This window comes from Scardinius erythrophthalmus, assembly GCF_964197995.2.
Source record: "Scardinius erythrophthalmus genome assembly, chromosome: 25".
NCBI classification, from domain to species: Eukaryota; Metazoa; Chordata; class Actinopteri; order Cypriniformes; family Leuciscidae; genus Scardinius; species Scardinius erythrophthalmus.
In genome coordinates this window covers 5,002,650-5,029,313 of record NC_138245.1, presented here as the reverse complement: position 1 = coordinate 5,029,313, position 26,664 = coordinate 5,002,650, and the positions used below count along the sequence as shown (strand labels likewise).

General features: G+C 37.8%; 2 protein-coding genes across 3 annotated transcripts; both read left to right on the top strand.

Moving 5' to 3' along the window:
* The first annotated feature begins 30 nt into the window (after positions 1 to 30).
* Positions 31 to 4,121, top strand: LOC308685622 (tubulin alpha-1A chain). The gene is made up of 4 exons (XM_081357527.1): positions 31 to 642; positions 1,233 to 1,455; positions 1,755 to 1,903; positions 1,999 to 4,121. Exons 1-4 carry the CDS (start codon positions 640 to 642, stop codon positions 2,977 to 2,979), a joined length of 1,356 nt encoding a protein of 451 aa, XP_081213653.1. The 5' UTR covers positions 31 to 639; the 3' UTR covers positions 2,980 to 4,121.
* Positions 4,122 to 5,853: 1,732 nt separating this feature from the next.
* On the top strand, positions 5,854 to 24,909 carry prph (peripherin). Of its 2 annotated transcripts, XM_081357523.1 has the most exons (11): positions 5,854 to 5,976; positions 7,387 to 7,617; positions 9,007 to 9,809; positions 16,438 to 16,498; positions 17,155 to 17,250; positions 19,449 to 19,616; positions 19,694 to 19,819; positions 20,420 to 20,640; positions 20,727 to 20,779; positions 22,782 to 22,855; positions 23,140 to 24,909. In XM_081357523.1, the coding sequence occupies exons 3-11, from the start codon at positions 9,316 to 9,318 to the stop codon at positions 23,206 to 23,208; spliced, it is 1,362 nt and encodes a 453-aa protein (XP_081213649.1). In that variant the 5' UTR covers positions 5,854 to 5,976; positions 7,387 to 7,617; positions 9,007 to 9,315; the 3' UTR covers positions 23,209 to 24,909. The 2 variants fall into 2 exon arrangements, with proteins under 2 accessions (XP_081213649.1, XP_081213648.1); XM_081357522.1 differs by lacking the exon at positions 7,387 to 7,617.
* The last annotated feature ends 1,755 nt before the right edge of the window (positions 24,910 to 26,664 follow it).

The following is a 26,664-nucleotide window of genomic DNA, read 5'->3' as shown; positions in this document are numbered from 1 at the left end:
TCTCTAATACGGGCGGTGGCCGAGCTGGTCGTGTTTTAAAAACCTGTGAGCTGACTAGTTAGGGAGCTTGGAGTGGTTTATTATACCCTAGACTAGAATACTTCAGAGGCTGTTTATAGGTTTTGAAACACATTCTGTCTGTCTGGATATTGTGCATCAAACGCATCAAATCTAAAAGACATACTGTAAATCATCTGTTTAAGGTTATTATACTCATCAATTTTGCATGTTATTGATTACTGTGTCTAGTCGGGTTATTGAAATGTAACGTTACGGTCCGAAAAAACACGACTGGAAAAATGTTAAATGATTTTAGGATGCATGTTGCAGGTCATTTGAATACATTTAGGATGTTTGAATCAACCTTTTGCACAAAGAGATAAAGGATTTGGCAGCACTCAGTGGCGCGCGGTAAAACAGCGTTTAGTTTGGAATGTTATCATTACACAAAGGCTTGCTTTTTTTTTTTTTTTTTGATGATGATGAGCCACTCCCTCCTGCAGCTCGTTCTCTCTCTCTCTCTCTCTCTCTCTCTCTCTCTCTCTCTCTCTCTCTCTCTCTCTCTCTCTTCCTCCATCTTCTCTGCAGTGAGATCAACACACATCAGCGCCGACTGCACCTGTGAAAAAAAAACACAAAATGGTGAGTTTACACTTTAATTTCTCAGTTAATTTCTTCATATGTTCATATATTTTCATACATTTATATTTTAAGCTTTAATTATATAGTTGCACGCCATTGCTAGAAGAGGAGATCGAATTCTGCATTAGGCTATACAATTCTGCCAATATTTCTAATCTGTGAGACCAAAAATATCATACATATTATGTACTGTAAATTATACATTAACTTGTGAGATTTAGCCAGTATTATTGCTTTTAAAGAGAGTTAAATCACCCCATATGTCATAAGTCAAATTTTAGGATTGTAATGCTCTTTAGATTTCATGACATTGGTGCCATTGGCTGTTTAATTACGGACATGTATGCATCTCAAAATGGTGCTGACATCATGTTTTTATAAAGTAGACTATTGCTATGTTGCATAACAGCTTAAAAAATAAAAATTCTTCCAGAAAATAAATATGTATTTGAATTTAACATGGTATGTAATCATATCTATCATAAGAAAATGACATTTTTTAAAGCTTCATTGTGTCTCAGAACTGGACATGATCTATAATTTACAAGATATATGTTCATGACAATGCTAATTTTTATTTTCCACAACAGCGCGAGTGTATTTCAATTCACGTGGGCCAAGCTGGCGTCCAGATTGGCAATGCCTGCTGGGAACTTTACTGTCTCGAGCATGGGATCCAGCCGGATGGACAGATGCCCAGTGATAAGACGATCGGTGGAGGGGACGACTCCTTCAACACTTTTTTCAGTGAGACTGGCGCTGGAAAGCATGTACCCAGAGCAGTGTTTGTAGATCTGGAGCCCACTGTGATCGGTTAGTATCTTTCTGATTTCCTGCTGTCTCTTAAGGCCAGTTCACACTGTACCGACAGACGGCGAACAATGCGGACAGTCACCAGATTACAGTATTCACTTCTCAGACGTTCCACAATCCAACGAACGGCGATTGAAACAGAAAACAAGCGTCGACCAACGGCAACACACACCGTCACGTCGATCCAGAAAAACACGACAAAGTGTTTCTTGCCGTTGTTTGTCTGTCAGTGCAGTGTGAACTGGCCTTTATGGTTGATCCACGAGTTCGATCTCTCAAACTGCTTTTATGTGGTTCAGATGAGGTCCGCACTGGAACTTACCGGCAGCTTTTCCACCCGGAGCAGCTGATCACTGGAAAGGAGGACGCAGCGAACAACTACGCTCGTGGCCATTACACTATTGGCAAAGAGATCATTGATCTCGTTCTTGACAGGATCCGCAAACTGGTGAGGAATCTTTATAATCGCACTCAGCCTGTTTTCATTCAGCATTTGTTTTTAACTGAATACATTTCTTTCTTTCCATTCCTCTCTCTTCATAGGCTGATCAGTGCACTGGACTTCAGGGCTTCTTGGTGTTTCACAGCTTTGGAGGAGGAACCGGTTCTGGTTTCACCTCTTTGCTGATGGAGCGTCTTTCTGTTGATTATGGAAAGAAATCCAAGCTTGAGTTCTCCATCTATCCAGCTCCACAGGTCTCTACTGCTGTGGTGGAGCCCTACAACTCCATCCTCACCACACACACCACACTAGAGCACTCAGACTGTGCTTTCATGGTCGACAATGAGGCCATCTATGATATCTGTCGTAGAAACCTTGATATCGAGCGTCCTACTTACACCAATCTCAATAGGCTGATAGGTCAGATAGTGTCGTCCATTACTGCCTCTCTCCGATTCGACGGCGCCCTAAACGTTGATCTTACCGAGTTTCAGACCAACTTGGTGCCGTATCCACGTATCCATTTTCCTTTGGCAACTTATGCTCCTGTGATCTCTGCTGAGAAAGCTTATCATGAGCAGCTCTCAGTGGCTGAGATCACTAACGCTTGCTTTGAACCATCCAATCAGATGGTCAAATGTGACCCACGTCACGGGAAGTACATGGCCTGCTGCCTGTTGTACCGCGGTGATGTTGTGCCTAAAGATGTAAATGCTGCAATAGCCACCATTAAGACCAAGCGCAGCATCCAGTTTGTGGACTGGTGTCCAACTGGTTTCAAGGTTGGCATCAACTACCAGCCTCCCACCGTTGTTCCCGGTGGTGATTTGGCGAAGGTGCAGCGAGCCGTGTGCATGTTGAGCAACACCACTGCGATCGCAGAGGCTTGGGCCAGGCTTGATCATAAGTTCGATCTGATGTACGCTAAGCGTGCCTTTGTGCACTGGTACGTAGGTGAAGGAATGGAGGAGGGCGAGTTCTCTGAGGCTAGAGAAGACATGGCAGCTCTGGAGAAAGATTATGAGGAGGTGGGTGTAGATTCAGTCGAGGGAGAAGGAGAAGAGGAAGGTGAGGAATATTAGATTTCCTTTATTTAATGCCTTCCTTAGAATCAAAATGAGCCGGTAGCCTAGACTGAACAATCTCACAAGCTTAAGAAAATGGCAAGTGACATAATGCTATTGGTGTTAGTTTCAATCCATGTAATTCCCTGATAAACATTACAAAAGCTAATTGTGGATATTCTGTTCAGTGTTTACGTTTTGGTTTTTAAGAACTCAATAAAAACCTTAAAATAATCATGTTACGTTTCTGTTTACATTCATATGCTCTTGATCACTTATATATGTAATTAATAAAATGAATGCCACATCAACAATAAATTGACCGTTAGTTCTGCATTTTAAGGGGTCATTAGAAACAAGAGTTTGATGCACTATATAGATATACTGTAACTTTCAGAACGTCCTCCTGTGTCTTAAAAACTCAAACAGCTCATTCTGAAATCACTGACTTTGTGAATTTGTGCTTCTTTCTGTCCAAATTAACGCCAATAAGAGTAGACAAAGAACAATACAATTTTCAGTGATAAACCTACCCTAACAATAACTTTTTTGTAAACAACTTGACTAACAATGTAATAGGACAGATATTATTATTCCAAAAACCACAAGATCAAATAATGCAATGTAGTTTTTAAAATAATTTTACAAGCATCATTTTCTTCAAAGATGTGTCAAGTCTTCTTAAACCTTATCCGAAATGAATAGACAACTTAGCACTAGTAGAACAGGGTTTGACATGTTTTGTTCCTTTCACATTTTGAACCAATTAGTAAAGGTACTGTGCAGGTATATTTATTTTGTTTTTGATATCTCATGGTACTGTTGTAAAAGCACATCCCAGACAAATTTGACATTCTGTTAAATTTGAAATTGAACACAATATAAGAATATTACAGACCTCCCCCTTCACATAATCCATATTTCACAAGTTCACATTTACAAATAATCAAATAGAGTAAAGAGTATCTATTCCCCAGTATCCCTGGCTGGGATAGGAACCAGTCGAGAGTGAGGAGTCGGGGTGGTGGAGGGATGCAGAAAACTGTGGAGGAACAGATGAGTCGGCTATGTATATATTGGCCTCCTCTCGTGTTGATTGAATATATCATTTGAACGTGTTCCTCCCAAACTTAGTTAATAAAACATTTTTGTTGCTGACTTAAAGGTGACCTATTATGCTCCTTTTTACAAGACGTAATATAATTCTCAGGTGTCCCCAGAATGTACTGTGACGTTTCAGCTCAAACCCACAGATCATTTATTATATTGTAAGCCCATCTAAATCGGTCCAATGACGGTATCCGATAGAACGGGTGAAGGTCTCATGCGCGTTACTGCCATTTCCGCGTGGCAAAGTAATTTAGTTCCAATTAAACTTATCTGACTCCATTTTATCACAACCTCGAATTTATGTTTGAATGCCAATTGGTTAATGGTCATTTATATAATAGTTTAGCAGCACATTTTGTATATCTTTTCAACTCTTTACTTATATTTTACCAGTTCATATTAGGAAGCTATGTCGCTTTGAGGTCTTCACACCTTCTGTTTAACGTGGGTCTCATGATCACAAGCTCGCCAGCTTCGGTCACCAAGCAGAGGTAATTGGCTATATACCTGAGATTGTTGCATTCACGCTTACACAATCAAAGATACTTTGGTATTGCCCCCGTGGTTTTGCATACACTTGAATTTAAAGTAACGTTTACTTCAGGCAGAGGTATGGCCACTAGATACAAGTAGACCAACATTACTTCTCTTATAATAGCTTTGGATTGGCCATGCCGTGGTTTCCCACATACACTTATCTAAAGTAACATTAAATTAAAACAGAGGTAAAACACAACCAAATTTAGATTGGTCAAGCAGCATTTTTGATGTTCTAAATGGAAATACACATCTTTTCTTTGCGAACCAAGTAGACTTGAATTAGTGCCAAATATTAGTCGTCACTAATCTGACGCAGACTTGCTGTAACATACAAATCTGTTTAATCTACTTGGGAAAACAATTTCAGAGTCAGTCAGAATTAAATCAAATGTTTCCAAATTTATTAGGTAAATGTATCATGCCAATTTCATAATCAGTTCAAAGATAATAAATACAAAACATCAAATGCTCTGAAATAAAGAGAAAAGATGCAAACCTGACATTAGAAAAAACATGATGCTGAGAGTCTTGCCCACACTCCACATCACGGGCTAATTTGAGCTACAAATTGCCCTGAGCCTCTTGTTGCATTTCTTTATATACCCAGACCAAGACAGAAACTTCTTTCACATGAAAACATTTGCTAACAATGGGAATTTGCATTCAGAGTTTATACCTTTTGAGTGCCGATGCAATTTGCCTGGAGGGCTTACACCCTCCTCTGTGAGCAAGTTATCTTTAAACTCTTAAAAACTTTATTACCTTTTGGTTTACTTCTTTGAAGATGAGACCTTTGTACCAGTCGCATTGAGACATTTCAAATGATACCAAACATATATAATACTGTATGATAATTATTCACATTAAACCATATAGATTTTTGGGTGAATTTTGGTGATCTCAGCATGAGAGAGAGAAGGAATGGGGGAAGAGGGAAAGAGATTTAAATTACTTCACAAGAGAGAGTTCAAATGTTAATTTCCTTTGTTTTCTCGGAGAGTTGCCCTCTCTTCCAGTTCTTCCGGTTTTTCCAGTCTTACAATATCATGTTGAGTGGAAGGAAAATCATGCTGTTTTCGTGCATGTTTGTTTAAATGCAAATTAGCTGCTTGATCTTCTTTCCAGAAGAGGGCGGAGCCTGTACCGCTAGTGCTTTGGATACTCTGCCAAAAACTAAAACATGTGTTTGGTTTTGATTATCTCTATCGCGGTCACTCTGACGTGACATTGCAGTTCTTCATCATAGTGAAAGTGTATTATCTGCATGCATGCGTTTTAAAGCCCCATCCGTCTAAACTTTTGATATATGGTTTTCTGAGCACACACACCCGAAGCACACGCAAAGAAAGTCAGACGGAGCGTCACGTGAGTATTAAACTGCTCTCTTTTACGTCTTTTTGTGCTTAAACTTTCAAAAACACACAAGGTTCACATACAGTTATGTCTGTGAACATAAACTGCAGGGAAAGAAATCTCATGTGTATATTAGGTCTGTGTATTAAAGTGAATTAAACATCAAAAGAAAAACAGAAAATCACTCACTGCTCTTGATTGAATAACTTTAGTAGCTTTAAAGCTACAATATGTATTTTATCGCCACTAGGGGTCGTTAACCTCATACAATAACAAAGGCGTGGGTTGATGACGCAGTGAATAAGCAGAATCATGGAACTTGTGTAATACAGATGGATCTAATAATGTTTATGGATGAGTGAATACATTCATGTTTTTTAAAATGACTGTGGTATGAAGCTAGCCTGGTTAAAACCAGACCATTCTCAGTAGTAACTGAGTTATGGTCTGGCAAAGCTTCATTAATAACTCATTTCCAAAGGGGCGTCACCAACGGACTTTGCTCAAATGCCTCTGAGCGCAATTGGATAAACCTAAAACCAATCAAAGCGATCGTTATCGTGTAAAGCCATATGCTGCGTCCCAATTCACCTAAGTTACACTACGCCATAAAAGTATGTACTCTTTTTGTGAAGAAAAGGTATTTACTTTTGAATGTGTAGCAAAAAAGTAGGCAAGCTTTGGGACATACTACTTCGTCATCTTTATCGGACGGATCTGTCGCGTGCATCCCGTCACTTAAACTGCCCTGTCAATCATCTTGTCACAGTTAAAATCCTCTATTAAATCTAATTTAATTTCCTACCGTTTAATTTCCTAATTTAATTTCCTTCCTACCGCCCCAACGTTTCTGATTGGTGCCGCGATTTCGACTGATTAGAAATGGGCTTGAATGAGCTCTTTGTCAGACTACTTGCAGAGCAAATCTAAATTTGCCAGAAGTTGTCTGGGTTTTCCCAGGCTAGTATGAAGCAGGTCATGCTTGCTAATGAGAGACAGATATCAGCGCCACGCGCGAGTCCCACGGATATAAAGGAATGAGGACATTCATTCTACTGAACTACCCGCAAGTGCTGAATTACTACTCATATGGGTCAGTTTATTTGACGAATGAAACTTGTGAGGTAACGCAGCGCTGTTTCACTTGATCTAACATTACACTATCATACTAAACTGCATTTGTGTGTGTTGAAAATTATAATGTTATTCTGTGTTAGTTTGTTGGCTGTATGAGACTAGCAGTAAGCTAGATCAACATTAGAATAACATACTGATCATATTCTAACATTTCATCATGTTAAGCTATATAACATTGATTTGTTTTATGTACATTTGCTCACCTGTCTAATAAAGTACATGCAAGAGCAGCTTCTCTGTCAAGTCGAAGTTGATCCTCGTTTTATTTCTCCTTTTGTCCCAAAGTCTGCTTGTCATGGTCCATAATGTTTGAACGAAACAACAACAGCGTGAGCGTGCCGCTAGACGTAACGCAGTTGTCCACGTCTGTCGCCATGGTTACTATGGCGGTACAAGCGGAAACCAGGGATAACGCGGATATTACTTCATTGACAGGCGACAAGTGACAAGGGACGGGCACTATTTAAAATGTGAATTTCTCTGAATTTACAAATTCTTGGAAACATTTAGGATAATGTAAGTACACAATTGAAAAAAAAATATAACACTGTGCAAGTGTTTTTTGTTTATTTTGATACAAAATTCTTACATATTGTACCTTTAATAAGAATCCATTTCTTACTTGAATGCTGCTGTTAAATGCTCTGGCGAGGAGATAAACATGGCGGACTGTGTTCAGCTCACTGTGGGCGGGTCTATGCTAATGAGCCGAGTCCGTCAGCAGTCATGGGCGGGGCTTAAGCATTTGTGACTCACATATTGTTCTGAGACACTGCTCATGATTTATGGGGATTAAAGAAAGAGGAGTGGGTGGATTTTTACCATTTGGGTGGTTGTGTACACATTGCCGACACACATTTATGTTTAAACATTATGTAAAAGTGAATTTTGCATGTCCCCTTTAAAAATGTTGAAGTATCCTACAGATGTCAGGGCAGGGGATGACACTGCATTAAAACTTGAAGAGACATTAAAAGAGAGATATTTAGAAATTCTTGGCAAGGTGTCACACTAATTGCCACATAATTAGTGTTAATTTGCTATACAGTATATATGTGAGATATGATATGCTTGCCTTAATGTGAAGTTTACTGTATTTCAGTCATGATGCCTTTATTGACTGAGCAAAGGGAAAAAAATTGAAGCTATTTATGAATTATTAATGTGGGCAAACAGTGAGCATATCCGTTATGTTTATGTGGTACAGTGTGCAAAATAATCATTTACATAGTTCTACATTTCCTGCAGAATGACTCGGCACATTCGCTGAAATGCAAAGGAATACAATTAACTCTTTAGAAGGCAAAGATTTACTTGATTTACATTGCTCTATAGTTTGGTTGTCAGACAACATGTTTAATAATATATTTTTTTGTTGTTGAATTGAAAAATTGAAACACAGGAAACAGAACTAGAACATGTGCAAACCCACCCAAAACCATCACAAGAACAGAACTAATTGTTGCTATTTATGAATGGGTCATTGCATTAGTAAAAAAAGAGAGATGTTTGTACTCTGAAGTGAAAGCTCCAGAAAATTATGATTACAACCAAATGCATTTGACCAGTCAGTTGGGAAATGTTGTGCTAGGTTGTAAAACTTGGTTGTTAAAAATGTTCTTGGAGATTTCAGTGAGCGCACATCAATCTTTCATTGAAAGATTCAGTGAGCGCACATCAATGTGTGTTTATTGCTCCTACAGCTGAGCCTAATTTGGACCCAGTCTAGTCCAATGGTATAAGTCTGGCCTGGAAATTTCTTACATCCTCCCAGCACATGACATTTTCTATGCAAAAAAAAAATAAATGCATTTATCCTTTTGCTTTTGACTTTCACTGAAAAATGCCTCTTCAGTTCTGTTAACATTATAAATGTAATGATTAAACAAAGCTGTTCATTTTCAGTGCATTAATTCACATATCAAATGAAAACCGTCCGAGAAGTGCCTAGGTTGTGCCGGTGAGGGAGTGACTGACCGTATGGATGAATGATGAATTACATGAAAGAGGATGAGATCAGGGGCTCGGGAGACTGGGAATGGGCTGGGCTGGGTGGAGCTCAGATGAACTGACCAGCTTCATGTATAAAAGCCTCTCAGTCTCACATCCTGCCGTGACTCAGCTTTGATCAAAACAACAGGCACCCGGAGCAGAAGAAGAGGAAGATACACTTGTTAATAATTCAAGAAAAGTACAAGGATTATAGGCAACATCATGAGTCACTCCTCATATCGCACCTCTTATCAGCGCACTTTTGGGGCGCCTGCCTATAGCCCAGTGTCCAGTCGTGTAGGAGGCCGTTACATCTCATCCTCCACACCCACCCGCTCGGTGGACTTCAGGAGCCGCTCCAGCGCTCCGGGCCCCCGGCTCTCTTATGATAAAGTGGACTTCTCTCTGGCAGAGGCCGTCAACCAGGAGTTCCTGACCACACGCAGCAACGAGAAACGAGAACTGCAGGAACTCAACGATCGCTTCGCCAGCTTCATCGAGAAGGTGCGGTATCTGGAGCAGCAGAACTCAAAGCTGACTCTGGAGTTGGGTCAGTTTAAGGAGCAGCAGCAGGGGCCGTCGGGACGGGTCAATGAGCTGTGCCAGCAGGAGATGAGAGAGATGCGCAGACAGATGGAGCTCATGGGCAACGATCGGGACCAGATGCAGGTGGAGAGAGACAACCTGGCTGAAGATGTGGCCCTGCTCAAGCAGAGGTGTGTGTGAGGGCTGGTGGGGTGTGTATGCATCTACACATGACAGATTCTGCATTGTTAATATTTCTAGAAAACTTCTGACCTTTAATGTTTTACACTGGCTAGTGTAAGTGGATTGTTCACTCAAAAAATGCATTAATTTTCTCACCCTCATGTCATTCTAAACTTTGTAATACAAAAGAAGTTAATGTTATTGTATGTTTATTGTATGTATATATGTGTTTGGCTGAAGACAGAGAGTCATGCAGGTTTGGAACGACATGAGGATGACAGAATTTAAATTTGTGGGTGAACTAACCATTTAATAGAAAATTGGACTGGGTGTTAAGTTAAAAGTTAAAGTTAAAAGTGACAAAGATTGAGTGTCAAATCAGTACTTTGAAAAGTGGAAGTACAGACATTTATAAATGTGGGAGGATATTTTGATTAGCTGATATATTGACAACTGCTGTTATAATGATAGCCTACCTGTTGTATCTTGTAATTTGGATGCATTGAAATGTTATGGATAGAAAATGAGTAGCCGGCTACACTGTAAAAAAAAAACAACAGAGCACTGTATGATTTTTTACAGGTGTTTACCTGTATTTTGAATTACGCAATTGCATTGTCCTGGCAGAAAATTACCAGTAGCCTACGTTTCTATTGTTTACAGTGAACTTTAAATTTGCTCAGGTTTTTGCTTCAGCTAGGCTATATGTTTACTTTGATACAGAGGAGTTGGTATAAAAGAAAAGAGATCTGCTTTAGTGGAGGACATCGGAAATGTGCAGATTTCATTAGAGGTAGGTAATTAAGATTAGATCTTTAAAGAAAACCGTATGTCTGTAGCCTATAATGAAGTTCATGAAACATGGGTGTGGCAGCGAATGAATGAGACAAAGAAACCGCTGCAGGGATCCTCCCATCATCATCTAGACTGCGGTTTACAATGTGATAATGGAAGACACATTTAAACAACTAATGCTTCATTACCTAATTAAGTATATCATGACGGACCCAATTTCATTCGTGTACTGCAAAAACACAAAAGCTCATACAGATGTGCAACTCATTACTGCTTAAAACTACTTTAACCTCATCACTTTTTGAACTATATTAAAGTAAGTCTTTACGCACGTTTCACACCGTGCACGAGTCGAGTGCGTGCGCGAATCTGCAGTCCACAGTGATAATGACAGCATCAGGAACGCGTGTTCCGTCGCGCCTCAGAACTGACTGAATTAACGGATGTCACGCTGGGCGTTTTCCCCGAGGACAAAAGGTAAGTGCCTCTTCAACAAAGGAGAAAGTAAAACAACAATATTACAAAATATGAGGTCAAACAGTGTGCAAAGCACTTTAAAAATAAATAAAAATAAAGTAACACTATCCAACAGACACCATGAATACGATTATGATGGTTTTGTTCAATATCGATCATAAATTAATATGTTTTAAGGCAATGTTTGTACTTCCCATGAAGAACACACTGTATTAATATGGTCTGCTAGTAAAATCAACGTGGTTCAGTGTTGGGAATGTGACTTTGGTGTTCAGGACTGTTTGTCAGGAGTCAGCTAAGCCTAGGCTACTAGACCTTTTAGCCAGCGGGGAATTTCTAAAAAAAATAAAATAATTGTATGTCTAATAAAATTAAACGACAGTAATGTCCAATACAATTGAAAGGCACTGCAAAAATGTTAATCTAAGGCTAGACATGATCTACTAATGTACTAATAACAAAAACACAACTAGAACATAGTAGTAGTAGTAGGAATAAAAAAATGATAGATACCGATTGATCAGAATGCACTGTCTAAGGCTTCTAAAATAACGTTTTAAGTTATAAGAAAAAATAAGATCTTAAATAAAGATTTTTAAAGGTGTAAGGATGAACCTTCTAAGTGGCCAAATTTTGTGTCAGTATTGTAAAAATTAATTTGAATAATTAAAATATTGATTATGATTAGTTTTCTTATTAATTTTGGACATTTGTCTCTTTGGTCAGTACAAAATAAGTGACAATGTGGGGCTGTAGTTGGACACCAATGATATGAAGGAGAGGGACTGTTTGATTTACTTACATGCAATTGCTGTCCTGCGGCAAAACATGAGGGCAAATGTGTTTAGACCAAACAAGGAATAGTGATCGAGTGTGACGCACCAGTGAGTGGTGAGATAGTTTGGTAATGAAACTACCGTGCCAGAAGAATGGCAGGAGATGTCATGTATTATGTCTGGTTTCTCGGTATCAACTTGTGAGATTTTATTACGTTTTATGCATGCGCATTAAAATTATTATTCAGTGTGGACAAGAAACTTCCGGAAAACCCTTGAAAACGCTAGTGTGGATGGGGATCGTTTTGAAACGAAAACAAAGTTTTAAAAATGATCCAGATTAAAGTTAGGGTAGGCAATGCTTTTCATAAACATTTTTTGTTATACTAATCCTAAAACTAAAGTCTCTTTACATCCTGATATCAAACAATATTTAAATATCTTCTGTGGAAGTCTCAGGACCAAAAAATGTTCGTCCAATCATTGCATTCGGGCCTAATGCAACGATAGGATGTCCTCCCTGCCTGTCATCCTGCTCGCGCAGACATCATAATCATCAGCGTGTTCAGAGTTATAGACACATTGCTAGTCACCAAGAAAGAACGGCAAACAAACAGCAGCCATCTTTTACCGCTATGAGTTACAGGCCTACTAACACACTCAGGAGAAGAATCTCCTAACTCGGGAGATGAATTGCAGACCGCGTTCAGACACTATGTCTTCCTAAAGGCTGTAATTGAGGGAACAGTGCTTTCTCTGTCTCAGTGGCTGTGGCGAGGCCCTTCAACGGCACTAAATGACAATCCTTAGAGAAACAATCCTCTACGATCAGCACACAGGTGAACATATCTGATGCCGTGTGATTCTGATGAAATCCTCCCAGAGGTGTGACTAGGGGTGACAACTCTCTACAATCCCACTAACTCATTTGCAAATGCGACAAAATTTTCACTCTGGGCGACTAAAAATGTTTATCATTAGCCATTGGCTAATAAATTCTTAGTTTTTACTAATCAGTGTGTGTGTTCGAGGCTAGTATAAGTTATATATTTTCACTCGTTGAATAATATGACTGAGCGCTTGAGAGTTTCGCTTCTCTGTCAAGCGATCTGTATTTCAATTCAACTCAATGGATGCACAGCACACCTTAAACTCTAGTATGAAGGCACATGACTCGCCATTGCTTTTGCTGAGAGCGCTGTGTTTGTAGTATTATTATCTATCTATTATGTATTTTGTTTTACAGAAACACTGAATGACCAACAATATCTTAAGCACCACCATGAGTCTAAGTTCAGTTATAATGACAAATATGCATTCATACATGGTTACTAAATTTTTGTTCTAATTACTAAAGTTCTATCATTAAATAGTGCTTGATTATCATAATATAATGCTTGGTTGACTGATGTTAAGAGTGTATGTTCAGATATTTAAAAAGCTGTGAGAGCTACAAAGATAAGCTGATTTGATGGAATCATATATATATATATATATATATATATATAAAATAGTATATCAGTCTGGCAAGTAAACAAAAAAATGTACTAGATAATTGCGATTCTATTGCAAAGGTATGCGTTGAGGGTTGGATGATGAGGAACGGGCAGAGGAAGGAGCTTGTCTGCTAGAAGCTGGTATGGAGATTTGGAGATGGCACAGTCTGGACAACCCTGGATGAAACACTGAACTTCTTGGGGACATACAGGGTCACCAGTAGAGATTTCTGAGCCTCAAGAGGGTCTGATGAGTGTCAGTCAGGGTTACGAGAGCCCAGGGAGAAGTGGACGGAATCTATGAATGTGCATTTGAATGTGTATAAATGAATGTGTGATTTGATCGTCGGGAGTGCATTGGATTGCAAAGATCTCCAGGTTGCCAATGTCGTAGCTCTGCTTCACCGGGGTCAGTTTCCGGGTCTGTACCAGTCTAACATCTGAGGAAGAGGCATCGACTTGCATGATGAATGGGAGGCTCGGGTCAGAATGCACACAGATGCGAACACTGGTGAAGGCATCCTTTACACGTTGAAAGTCAGACGAGGCTTGGGTGTTCCAGGGCGTAGACTTGGGTTTTGCCTGCAGGAGGGAGGTGAGTGGAGCTCTATTATGGTGGATGGTAATTATATAGCTTAGACATTCCTCTGGTCCATTTGTTCCACCCAGGACTGATATTATAGCAGAGAAAATGGATCAAAGGCTGCTGAAACTTGCACTTCTCCATTTTGAGGAACAGGCAATGCTCCTGCAGCCTTTGCCGGACCTGAAGTCAAGGAGATCCATAGCTATGAGAGTAATGTAGGAAAGGGTCACTGTGAGTTTAGTACACAAGAAACAATTTACATTGTTAAAAGCGCTATATAAATGAAGATGACTTGACTTGACAAGAGTGAGTGTATTACAAGGAGAGTATGAATGGACCTAACTGGAAGATGAGGATGTCTCTTCTGGTTCTGGAAAGTGAGGCGTGCATTTATGAGTTCATGAAGGTAGAGCTCGATGAAGCTGTTCAACCAGTCCCTCAATAGCATCAGTAGCACGTGATGTCCCTGTGATGATGTTGGTGTGGTCTTCTGTCACAGACGCATCGATTCACTGAAGATGATTTCAATAGCAGGGTTTATTGACAGTAGGGTAGAGGAACACAGATGAGTTACAAAATCAATCAAACTGCCTTGTTTGCTGGAGAGTCAAGTCAAGTCACCTTTTTTATATAGTGCTTTTTACAATACAGATTGTTTCAAAGCAGCTTTACAGAGATAACAGGAAAATAACGCAACAAAGTTTGTTTCTGCTGTACAGCAAATCTAGAAGAAAATTGCATCGGAGTTCAGCTTAAGTAAGTTTAGTAATGGTTCATTTTTGTTGTAAAAAATTAGTTTATTAATTTAGTTCATTTATCTATACAACCGCTCTTGAGAAAACCGTGATTTCATCATCCAGCTCGGTTCAGTTCTCATATAATGGTGTCAAAGCAGGCCGATAAATAATATTGTTGAATATATAAAGTTTCCCCAACTACGCAAGCCAAAAGACAAAACCGACAGTGGCAGGGAACCAAACCTCCATCAGGAGACAGAAAAAAACCCTTGGGAGAGTCACACAAGGAACAACACAATGGGAGAGTACACAATTTTTTATTAAAGTCTAAACTCAACTCTGTACATAGCATAGAACTCTAAAATGATCACAAACATAAAATAACAACAAATCACAACATCAATCAAGTAATCCATTCTATAGCAAATCACTGACATTTCTCAGACCTAATCGAATGCCAAAAGCCAGATGAGCCAAACGCCTCAAACACAACTGTGGGACAGTAAACACATACTCTGAGAGGAATGCAAGAGTGTTTGAGATTGGTAGCAATATATTATGAAATGGATACAGCAGTAGTAGGACTCCCTCTACGTGTTTGGCTTATAATATGATTCACTTATTAAATTTGTCATAAGAGCATTTCTCCCAGCCGGTACAAATGTAATCTCAGATGCTTTTAAGCTAATCAGTTTATCGGTTCTCTGACTCTCTTCCAGGTTAGATTTTATATTTATATTACAGTACAACCTTCACTTCAGGCATACAGTCTTCAAGGACAGTTTCTTTTGTCTCTTGAGGACTAAGAGTGGTGCAGGACTGACGTCACTTTGTAGGCCAACCGGCAATTAGCATCACACTGGTTCCCTCGCAAAAACCCAATAGGATTTTCCCATTTTGGATTATCATTAAAAACAAGCTCTGTGATCAACAAAAGTTTATGATACTTGCACCTTACGTCCATCAAGATAATTAAGCTTAGTTCCTTATAAATTCACAGATCATTTGTTGTTTTGTCGTTAGTGAAAATCAATATTGACCTTGTATTTGAAAAAGGATCCTCATATAAGAAACAATACTAAAATTCAGAGTCAGTTCATTCACATTTGGAGGTCGACTATTTTTGACTGACAAAACACCGGCGGACACAGCTACTGTGAGTTGATCAAAATCTTTCTTTTTAGTAAACTCTGTGTACACAAACAATGTTCTCAATGCTGGAGTTCATGTGTAGAGCCTCTGGTGATACTTCCAGCAAAGTTTCATGTTGTGTCGAGCCTTCTTAGTGTTTTAAAAATAGTGATTTTTGACACTATCATAGAAGAGCCCCAAGCACTCCCATTCAAAAGGCAATTTGACCGAAAACGAATATACGGTCAAACTTAAAAGTGGCATTTCCATTCTAATTATGCTTTTAAACGAAGGTTTGCCTCGGGTAGATTAACAAAAAGACCCTAGGTTGCATTTTGGCGAGAGTTACTCTTAAAAGTGAGCCGTACCGAACCATACGATGCAGTGGAAAAGCAACATTAGTCACACATTTTAATGCATAAGCTAAAGACTTCAGAGAATATCACAAAACACAAATGCTCACCCAACACAATATCAAATAAAAGATAGATTACAAGATTAAACCCAAGTTTTTTTTTTAAAGTGAGTGATTCTAGCAGCACTCTAATGTATAAGTTAATTTTCTGTTATTCCCAACAGGAAAAGGTTTTTATTATTATTATTGAAGTGGACTTATATTTTCTCTTAATTGTTTTCAGGTTAAATGAGGAGATGCAGAAAAGACAGGAAGCTGAAAATAACCTGAATCTCTTTCGTAAGGTAAAGCGATAATGGAAAGTATATCTCACAAACTGCACTTCTACTGAATGCTATCTCTGAGCTTTATTGTTTTTATACAGTCATTGTCATACAGTGGGTTTAAAAAAGTCTACACACTTGTCACGATGTCTGGGTCTCAGGGCTTCGCTCGCGAGAGAAAAAAATGAAAATTTTGTCATCATTTACAACTTTTTATGTTTCACAGAAGAAAGAACATCATACTGTTTTGTATAGACACAAGTATATGATGACAGAATTTTCAAAAGGGGAGATGAAGTACGATCATATAATAAGCATATAATAGTGCTTCTACTAATATTTTCACTTTTAATAATATCTAGAAACAGATATAACAATAATGGCAACACTTTATTTTAGGGTCCAATTCTTACTATTATAGTTACTTATTAGCATGCATATTATTAGGATATTGACTGTTTATTAGTACTTATAAAGCACATATTAATGCCTTATTCTGCATGACCATATTCTACATCCCTTAATCCACCCAATACTTAAACTTAACAACTACCTTATTGACTGTTAATAATAAGCAGTAAATTAGGAGTTTGAGGCAAAAGTCGTAGTTAATAGTGAACATGTGTTCCCCACACTAAAGTCTGACTGTGTGTGTGTGTGTGTGTGTGTGTATGAAGGATGTGGATAGTGCTACACTTGCCCGTCTGGAACTGGAGAGGAAGATTGAATCTCTGATGGACGAGATTGAGTTCCTCAAGAAGATGCATGATGAGGTGAGAGACAGAGATAATGAATGAGTGATCAAAGTCAAAAACCTGCCTGCTTTTATTGATGATATCTTTGTGTGCTGCTTAAACGAAACTTATATATGTGCTTTCTGTTACCATTGCGTTGACTATCGAAATTAACATAAATTCAGTTTGTAAGTATAGTCTATTCATAGTTTTCACGTGACATAACACCCTTATAGGAACGCCCACCTGAAAGACTAAACAACACTGTTAGAAAAATCTGTAGAAATTACAGTATTACTGGCAGCTACTTGCCAGTAACTTACTGTAGATTTAAATTGATGTTATTTACTGGCAACAATTTGTTCAAAATTAAATGAACATTAAACATTAACAAGTCTTTATCTTTACAGAATGAAACTAAAATAACATCCTCATGCAAAGCATTCTGGGAACCAAAATCTGAAGGAAAAAAACAGAAAAAGGTTGATGAAGATTTCTGGTTCCCAGAATGCTTTGCATTAGATTGTTATTTTATAATTTTATTCTTTAAAGACAAAGACTTGTTAATGTTTAATGTTCATTTAACTTTGAACAAACTGTTGCCAGTAAATAACATAAATTTAAATCTACAGTAAGTTACTGGCAAACAGCTGCAAAAACTACAGCAAATTTTTTACAGTGAATGCTTTGCTCCACATCCTGCCAGTCAGTTTTTCCCTGGTTTAAGTACTAATGTAGTAAGACCAAACTATATATAAACACTTTATTGATGATGCATAATATAAACAGGCAAACAGATTTTTCCATAGAAAACAATTATCAAAAAAACGCTTAACCGTTTATATACTGGGCTCATTTGATTACCTGTTTATATGTATCATCAATAAGGTGTTTGATCTTTAAATAACACTGTTTTAGTGTTATTTCTCATTAAGCATTTTAGAACGTCCTACTGCTTTTAGTGATTGAAATACTGCAGGAGGTGCCATATATGGATGTGCATTTTGTTCACATATTTTTGTTTTTCTTCCTTTGAAAATTTTGCCCTCCGGGTCTCCACGCCAGTCACGTGACTTAAAACTATGAAAACAATGCACCAAGAAAAATGTTTAAAACATTTATTTCAAAAGATTTAATTTAATTTAATTATCAAAACCTTTAATGCAAGTACAGCTAAAATCTAATTTAATGGGGAAATACCGAAATCTTTGTTTCAGTAACAAATGAGTTATATATCATATATCAGTGGTATCATGGGAACATAGTTTCTTACTCTCAAGTAACAAGCCCATGCATATTCCATCACAAAAAAGTAGTACAAGTCATTTTCATTTTATGAAGTAAAAGAAATAAAAATAAGTTATGTAGCAAGTAGCTAGTAAAATCAATGTATCAGTAGTTGTAAGTATACTTATTCAACATTTCTTGAGAATCAGTTGGCCCACTTTTTAGTTACTTACTTACAAAAGTTTACTATTAAAGGGTTAGTTCACCCAAAAATGAAAAATCTGTCATGATTACTCGCCCTCATGTTCTTCCAAACCTTTAAGAGTTTTGTTCATCTTCAGAACACAAATGAAGATCTTTTTGATGAAACCTGAGAGATTTCTGTCCCTCCATTGACAGCGAAGCAACTTTGATCTTCAAAACGTTTATAAAGAGATCATAAAACTAATCCATATGAATTGTGTGGTTTAGTCCAAATTTCTTTTAAGAGGCATGATCGCTTTATAAGAGGAACAGATTTCATTCAGGCTTTTATTCAATTTATTCTCTCAAATTTCATTAAAATATCTTCATTTGTGTTTTGAAGATGAACAAAAGTCAGGTTTGGAACGGCATGAGAGTGAGTCAATGATGACAACTTTGTTTCACATTTTGGGTGAACTATCCCTTTAAATGTACCTTTAAGTCATTTTAAGTAATATTTTTACTCAGAAAATATTTTTTACAGAAAAAAAAACAAACATTTTGTTTATAGACATCCTATAGACATCCATTGCAAGTGCATTACTGTAAAGCCAGTAGTGTAGCGGACGGGTACGCGCTGTGTAATCTTTTTTTTTTAATTGAAGGAGTCGTCAAAATTATAATTGCAATTTTCTGCTTGATTACTATAGCATGTCTCTTTTAACCTGGAATGTTCTTTAAAATGTAATTCTAAGTCACTGTTTAAGACCTGAGAGAAATAAATGTAAACATTTAAATAATTTCTTGTATTATTTCTTAAAATGTAGGAAATTCAGGATGTGCATGTGAGCGTTCAGAATCAGCAGCTGAAGATGGAGGTGATGGAGACGTCCAGAGGGCCTGATCTGACCGCAGCGCTTCGAGACATCAGAGCTCAGTACGAGACCATCGCCTCCAAGAACTTGCATGAGTCTGAGGACTGGTACAAGTCCAAGGTGAGTGTGTGTGTTCTACTGATGACAGCACAGTACTGCAATACACACTGATCGTCTTCATGTGTTTTCTCTGTTAGTTCGCAGACCTGTCCGATTCAGCCAAGCGCAACGCTGAGGCGGTGAGACAGGCTAAACAAGAGACCAATGACCTGAGGAGGCAACTTCAAGCCCAGAACTACGACATTGATTCTCTCAAGAACACTGTACATATGAAAACCTAACCTCTTGCTAAACAGTCATGTGTATTTCTGTAGTCACCATAGTTCAAGGCCGTAACCACGTCTTGAACATTGCATGTAAACATACTCAAAAACTAAAGCTTTCGTCTTCTGAGAACAGTGAGGCCCGTCTTCTTTGATCTGATTGGCCAACATGAGCACAGTTAGATATGTAACTTTTTGGCCATTTTTAATTATGACTATGGTGGTTACGGCCCTGTTATAGTTAGCTTTATATACAGGTGAAACTCGAAATATTCGAATATTGTGCAAAAGTTTGTGTATTTCAGTAATTCTAATTAAAAGGTGAAACTAATACATTTAGTATATATAACTATATACATATGCATGATTATACTTTTCAGAGGGCCGACATTTCTGTATTTAAAATCCTTTTTATTATGGATTTCATGTGATATTCTAATTTTCTGAGATTTTGAATTTGGGGTTTTCATAAGCTGTAAGCCAATATCATCAAAATTATAACTTTTGCACGATATTCAAATTTTTCGAGTTTCACCTGTAAAGACAAGTCTTTGGGACTCCCTTATTTAGAGACATAATTGTGTGTGTTTGTGACGGTAGAATGAGGCTCTATTGAGGCAGATGAGAGAAATGGAAGAGCAGTTCGCTGGAGAGGCTGGAAACTATCAAGAGAATGTGGGACGTCTAGAAGAGGAGATACAGCGCCTGAAGGAGGAGATGTCACGCCATCTGCGGGAATACCAGGATCTGCTCAACGTCAAGATGGCCCTGGACATCGAGATCGCCACCTACAGGAAACTTCTGGAAGGAGAGGAAAATCGGTAAGAGTGACGCCATTGAGCCGCTTCAACAGGTTTCTGCATGTTTTACTCCTGGTAACTGATGACTTTTGTATTTTGTCTTTCAGAATTACGGTTCCTATCATGAAAATGCCTTCAATGAGTGGACAGTTCAGTGGTGGTGAGTCTATCATAACTCATTAAAGAATGATCTGGAGTGTTTATTAGGGGCCAAGAAATTTGGCACACAGATAGAGGACAGTCTCAGCTGTCACCATAGCAAATTTGGACTCTCTAACTCAAAATATAATTTTTTCCTCTCATTCCTTGGCTAAGACGATTCGATTCACCATGAACTAATTTTCCGCCATTTTGAATTTTCCGAAAAAAAATTCTAACTCCGATTTTCACCAAAATTGAATCATTTCATCTTCAGGTCGCTGCTCAGATTTTCCCGAAAATTGAACCAGATCATATTCAGACAATGGCGACAAAAAGTTATGGGATTCAAGCCGATTTGTCGAACCGTTTTCGAAAAATGCACAAAAAAGGCTCCATCTCCTCAACGTATTGTATTTAGACCAAACTTGGTCCATGTCATCACAAGCATGACCTGAGTCTACATGCTGCGTTTCGTCTTAATAGATTCCTTGGCTCATGCTGAGAACATAGAAACCAATTTTGCCATAGTCGGCCAAACTTCCTGTCCGCCATTTAGATTTTCTTAAAAAAAAACTTTTTTCGAACTCCTCCTAGAGTCTAAACCAGTGGTCCGATTTTCACCAAAAAATCATCTTTAGACAAAATCATTTTTGTGTACTGCATTAAAGGGTTAGTTCACCCAAAAATGAAAATTCTGTCAGTAATCACTCACCCTCATGTTGTTCCAACCCCGTAAGACTTTCGTTCATCTTCGGAACACAAATTAAGATGTTTTTGATGAAATCTGAGAGCTGATCACTCCTCCTGCAGGCTTATGGACACTATAACTTGCTGGCCCAGAAAATGTATTAAAGACATCGTTAATATAGTCCAAGTGACTCCAGTGGCTCAATCTTAAGTTTATCAAGCGACGAGAATATTTTTTGTGCGCAAAAACAACGACTTTATTCCACTTTTCATTTCCTTCTCTCTGGACCTCGAGTCTTTTCACGTAGTGTAATAGCGTAGCACATCTGTGTTGCACGTCAGTTCCAGTTTATAAGTAATCTAGCCAGCACTGACCACAACTTTGAAGTTTCAAAAAGCAAATAAAGGCAGCATAAAAGTAATCCATGCGACTCCTCTCATTTAATCCCAGAATTCAGAAGCTAGCTATAGAGTTCTCAACGGGTCCGACGGGACCCGCGGGTTCGGGTCGAAAATATAATCAAATGACTCGGGTCGGGTCGGACCTCGGGCTTAATCTTTTCCGCTCAAAAAATAAATAAAACATTTATTAATCATCGCTGCTGTTGACCGTAAAGAAAGTCTGGCTGCTGCGTGTAACGTGCATCATGGAGAGGGGCAGGGGCAGACCACATTCTCTGGGCAGACCTGTCGCCGCTGCGTGCACGCCTTTAGTCTGGAGAAGAAGATGGAGAGAGGAGTAAACTTGCCGCAGGTGAATTCACCGCCGCTACTACAGCCTATTTATATATTTAAAGTTTATTGTTTCAGTTGTTTGTATTGTTTGTATTGTTAAAAGGTGTGAACATTAAAGGTTGATTTGAATTCCTGTCTGCTGGTCATGATAATACGTTTATGAGAGAAAAAAAAAATCCGACGCGGCTTCGGGCGGCGGGTCGGGTTCGGGCAGATAATTCATGTTTATGTGTCGGGTTACATCGGGTCCGGGCTTTAAAAGCCACGGGCCGGGTCGGGTCGGGTTGTAATTTTTAGGCCCGTTGAGAACTCTAGCTAGCTATCCATGAAAATGTACTCCTTTTCACTAAAAATCATGATGTGATTTATTACGATCACAATGTCAAACTTCAGAAGACAATTGTTTCCAGGTCTCTATACTCAAAACATCATAACCATTTCCAAAACACATTCATGATTCATCTGTAACATTTTTAAATTATTTTTTACTTCTAAATAATAAGTTGTTTTACTCCACCTTTGCATCATATGTGTGTGTGTGTGTGTGTGTGTGTGTGTGTGTGTGTGTGTGTGTGTGTGTGTGTGATGTCTTTGAACAGATTATGGTCATTTTTCTGATCCTGGACCTGGAAAGAAAGTCCTAATCAAGACCGTGGAGATTCGCGATGGAGAGGTGAGGAACTCTAGTGAAGTTCTTCAATAATAAAAGAGACTGCATCACATTTTATTCACATTTCACTTCATTTATAGCAATGTTTAATGTTACATCTCTCTACATTAAATTGTATTAAATGTTTATGTTTTGTTTGTAAAATTAATATTTGCAGCAACCCAGACACTATAACATAGCGTCTGCCCAGATCCGGCCCACATCTGGAATCCACACGTACCAGATGTGGGCCGGATCTATGTCGCTGTCTGGGAAACATCTGATTGATTGTTTTGCTCATTGCTCAGGTGGTGAAAGAATCTACAAAGGAAAAGAACCGAGATGAGAAGAAAGAGTCACACAGTCAAGGAGATTAGAGCGTCTAGATAAATAAACGCTCGAGTTATTGATTGTGTGTTGCAATTTTAAAGGGACTCTAAGAGTAAAGTTTAGAGTGTTGCTTGTAGTGTAGTGAATAATCAGCAAATGTTTGACTCAGTATTGTGTGTATGATGGTGCTATCAACATATACAGCTCTGGAAAAAATTAAGAGACCACTGCAAAATGATCAGTTTCTCTGGTTTTACTATTTATAGGTATGTGTTTGGGTAAAATTAACATTTTTGTTTTATTCTAGAAACTACTGACAACATTTCTCCCAAATTCCACATAAAAATATTGTCATTTAGAGCATTTATTTGCAGAAAACGACAACTGGTCAAAATAACAAAAAAGATGCAGTGTTGTCAGACCTTGAATAATGGAAAGAAAATAAGTTCATTTTCATTTTTAAACAACACAATACTAATGTTTTAACTTAGGAAGAGTTCAGAAATCAATATTTGGTGGAATAACCCTGATTTTCAGTCACAGCTTTCGTGCGTCTTGGCTTGCTCCCCGCCAGTCTTTCACATTGATGTTGGGTGACTCTATGCCACTCCTGGTGCAAACATTCAAGCAGCTCGGCTTTGTTTGAGGGCTTGTGACCATCCATCTTCCTCTTGGTCACATTCCAGAGGTTTTCAATAGATAAATAAACGCTTGAGTTATTGATTGTGTGTTGCAATTTTAAAGGGACTCTAAGAATAAAATTTAGAGAGTGTTGCTTGTAGTGTAGTGAATAATCAGCAAATGTTTGACTCAGTATTGTGTATATGATGGTGCTATCAACATATATGTGCATAACATGACTGCCTTATCTGAATAAATCATGTGTGTAGACTTAAAGTCACTAACTCTAGATACCCAACAAACATCAAAAACAATATTTCAGAAGCTCACGTCAATATAATCTTCAAATAAAAGTGAATGTAAACAGATTTGGTTTGTTGTCTATAATGGAGGGTTTGAGCATGAGATTTGACCGAAAGATGAAATGATTTTGATCATTTTAAACCTGACATTTTTAAATAGGCCTTGTTGAAGAAAACTGGCCCTTGAAGTTGTAAACTTTATATTTAAATAAAACCTTTAACAAGTCATTTGGTGTTAAATTACACTTTACCTTGATGGTCCACTTAAGATACTCTACTAACTATAATTAACTTTGCAACTATTCCAACTTACTCAGAATATTAGCAGACTGTTAGGTGTAGGGTTCAGGTTATTAGATTAAGTTGACGCACTTGAAAAGTTACTTATAGTTAGTAGAATGTCTAAAATGGACCATGGAAATAAAGTGTAACCTGAATTCTTTTGGTTTGATATAGCATACGAGGTGTGCAAATGTTCAATTTTACCTCAACATAGTGAACGGCACAATTTACCCTCATTGGGGTCAAGAGACCAGTTTTATTTGGAAAGTCATATTTTGAAAACAGTATTTTAGATATTTTAGAAGTGAATATTTTCAGGGACGCAATACATACTGAAAATGATGTATTTTAGTTGGAGACATTTCTGTAATGCCCTCATTTTAAAAACACCTCAGATAAAGTCTGGCTCAACTCGCCTCGCCGTCCTGCTAAACCCAAATGTGTCCAGTTTATGGCGAGTAGGTAAGGCATACAAGAGCTCCGACGATGAGCTGATAAATACATTACACGGCAATAAAGAGAGAAAATCTTGAAAATGGGCATAAAAAACAAAACAAAACAAAAATGGAAAAAGCCTTCTCTTTTTTGTACTAGTAGTAACTGACATTTCAGTTTATCAGCGACATTGTGTGCAGATCTAGCTAACAGTATTAAAATAAAGACGCATCTAAAAAAAAAAAGTTGGGTAACGCTCAATTTTAAGGTTTCATTGCTAGTGTAATTGAACATTTAAGTACCGAATAATATTAATTAACGTACTTACTATAGGGTTAGGATTAGGGGTTCTGTATGTATGCAGATGATGTCCTATTGTTTCTGACTAATCTAAAGTCGAGTATTCCTAAATTGATGACCCTTTTAAAAACATATAATTTATATTCTGGGTATAAAATAAATATACAAAAAACTCAAACCCTTACTTATAATTTTAGACCTAATCTGCATATTAAAAGACAATATGATTTCAATTGGAAATCTCGGTCAATAAAATATTTGGGGATAACTCTAACAAAAGATATATCGAAACTCTTTGAAAGTAATTATGGTCCTATTAATAAGGAGGTAAAATCTGATATTTCTAAATGGACCCTGCTCCCATTAGATATGAGTAATCGAATAGAAATAATTAAAATGAACATACTACCACGGATACTGTATCTTTTTCAATCATTGCCTCTGGAAGTATTGCAAAAACAATTTAATGAATGGGACGGTATGATTTCAAGGTTTGTCTGGAATGGTAGAAAACCTAGAATAAAGTTTAAAACATTGCAGTTGACAAAAGAAAAAGGAGGGAGAGCTCTACCATGTCTTCAAGACTATTATTATGCTGCTCAATTGAAACCCTTAGTAAATTGGTGTATTCCAAGCTATGAGTCAAGATGGAAAACCCTAGAAGTTTCACAGACAGATACACCTATACAGTCGTTACTTGGAAATAAAAAACTAGCTGAAAGGAGCTATAACAGATTGAGTACTTGGACTGTATTTTCATTGAGGGTATGGTTCAGAGTATTGAAGAAATTGCAATTAAAGGATAAAACTGGAGTTTTAAGTTGGATAGCATTTGACCCAGGTTTTGAGCCAGCTAGGGTAGATGAGAGATTTAAACAGTGGGTTTGGAGAGGTATCACATCTTACTGTTCAGTCATCTCTAATGGGAAATTACAGAGTTATCAGACACTTTCAAATACATTTGGACTAGAAAAGCAGGATTTTTATAGATATTTGCAGGTCAGAGATTATTTTAACAAAAAAATTAAAAGGACATTGCCGGAAGATCATAATCTTATTACAATATTCTCAAATGCGTACACATTAAAAGATAATAAAAAGCTGGTTTCAAGATTGTATGGAAGTGTGCAAGCTTCCAAGAATCATTCAACAGTATACATTAAACAAAAATGGGAGAAGGAGTCTGACTCACAAATAACAGATGAAGACTGGACAGATATATGTGTGATACAGGCAAATACCACAAACTCAAGATCCTGGAGGGAATTTGGATGGAAGAATTTAGTACGATTTTTTATAACTCCCAAATTAACAGCACTTCATACAGGCTCACAGAGCCGTGGCTATTGCTGGAGGCAATGTGAAACCCCGATGGCTAATCACTATCATATTTTATGGGCATGCCCAAAAATTCAATTATTTTGGCAAGGAGTAGTGGCAGAGATTGGGAAAATATTAGGAGTAGAGGTTGATTTTTCATTCACTACTATATATTTAGGTAAAATACCAAGAAATATTTTAGACAAGGATCAATATTTATTAAAAATATTGTTAGCAAGCAGT

Coding starts and splice junctions, on each gene's coding strand:
- LOC308685622 (XM_081357527.1), top strand. Junction 1,456..1,754: donor TCTGGAGCCCACTGTGATCG/GTTAGTATCTTT, acceptor TATGTGGTTCAG/ATGAGGTCCGCACTGGAACT. Junction 1,904..1,998: donor TTGACAGGATCCGCAAACTG/GTGAGGAATCTT, acceptor CTCTCTTCATAG/GCTGATCAGTGCACTGGACT.
- prph (XM_081357522.1), top strand. CDS start 9,316: ATGAGTCACTCCTCATATCGCACCTCTTATCAGCGCACTTTTGGGGCG. Junction 19,820..20,419: donor TTGATTCTCTCAAGAACACT/GTACATATGAAA, acceptor TTGTGACGGTAG/AATGAGGCTCTATTGAGGCA. Junction 22,856..23,139: donor TGGAGATTCGCGATGGAGAG/GTGAGGAACTCT, acceptor CTCATTGCTCAG/GTGGTGAAAGAATCTACAAA.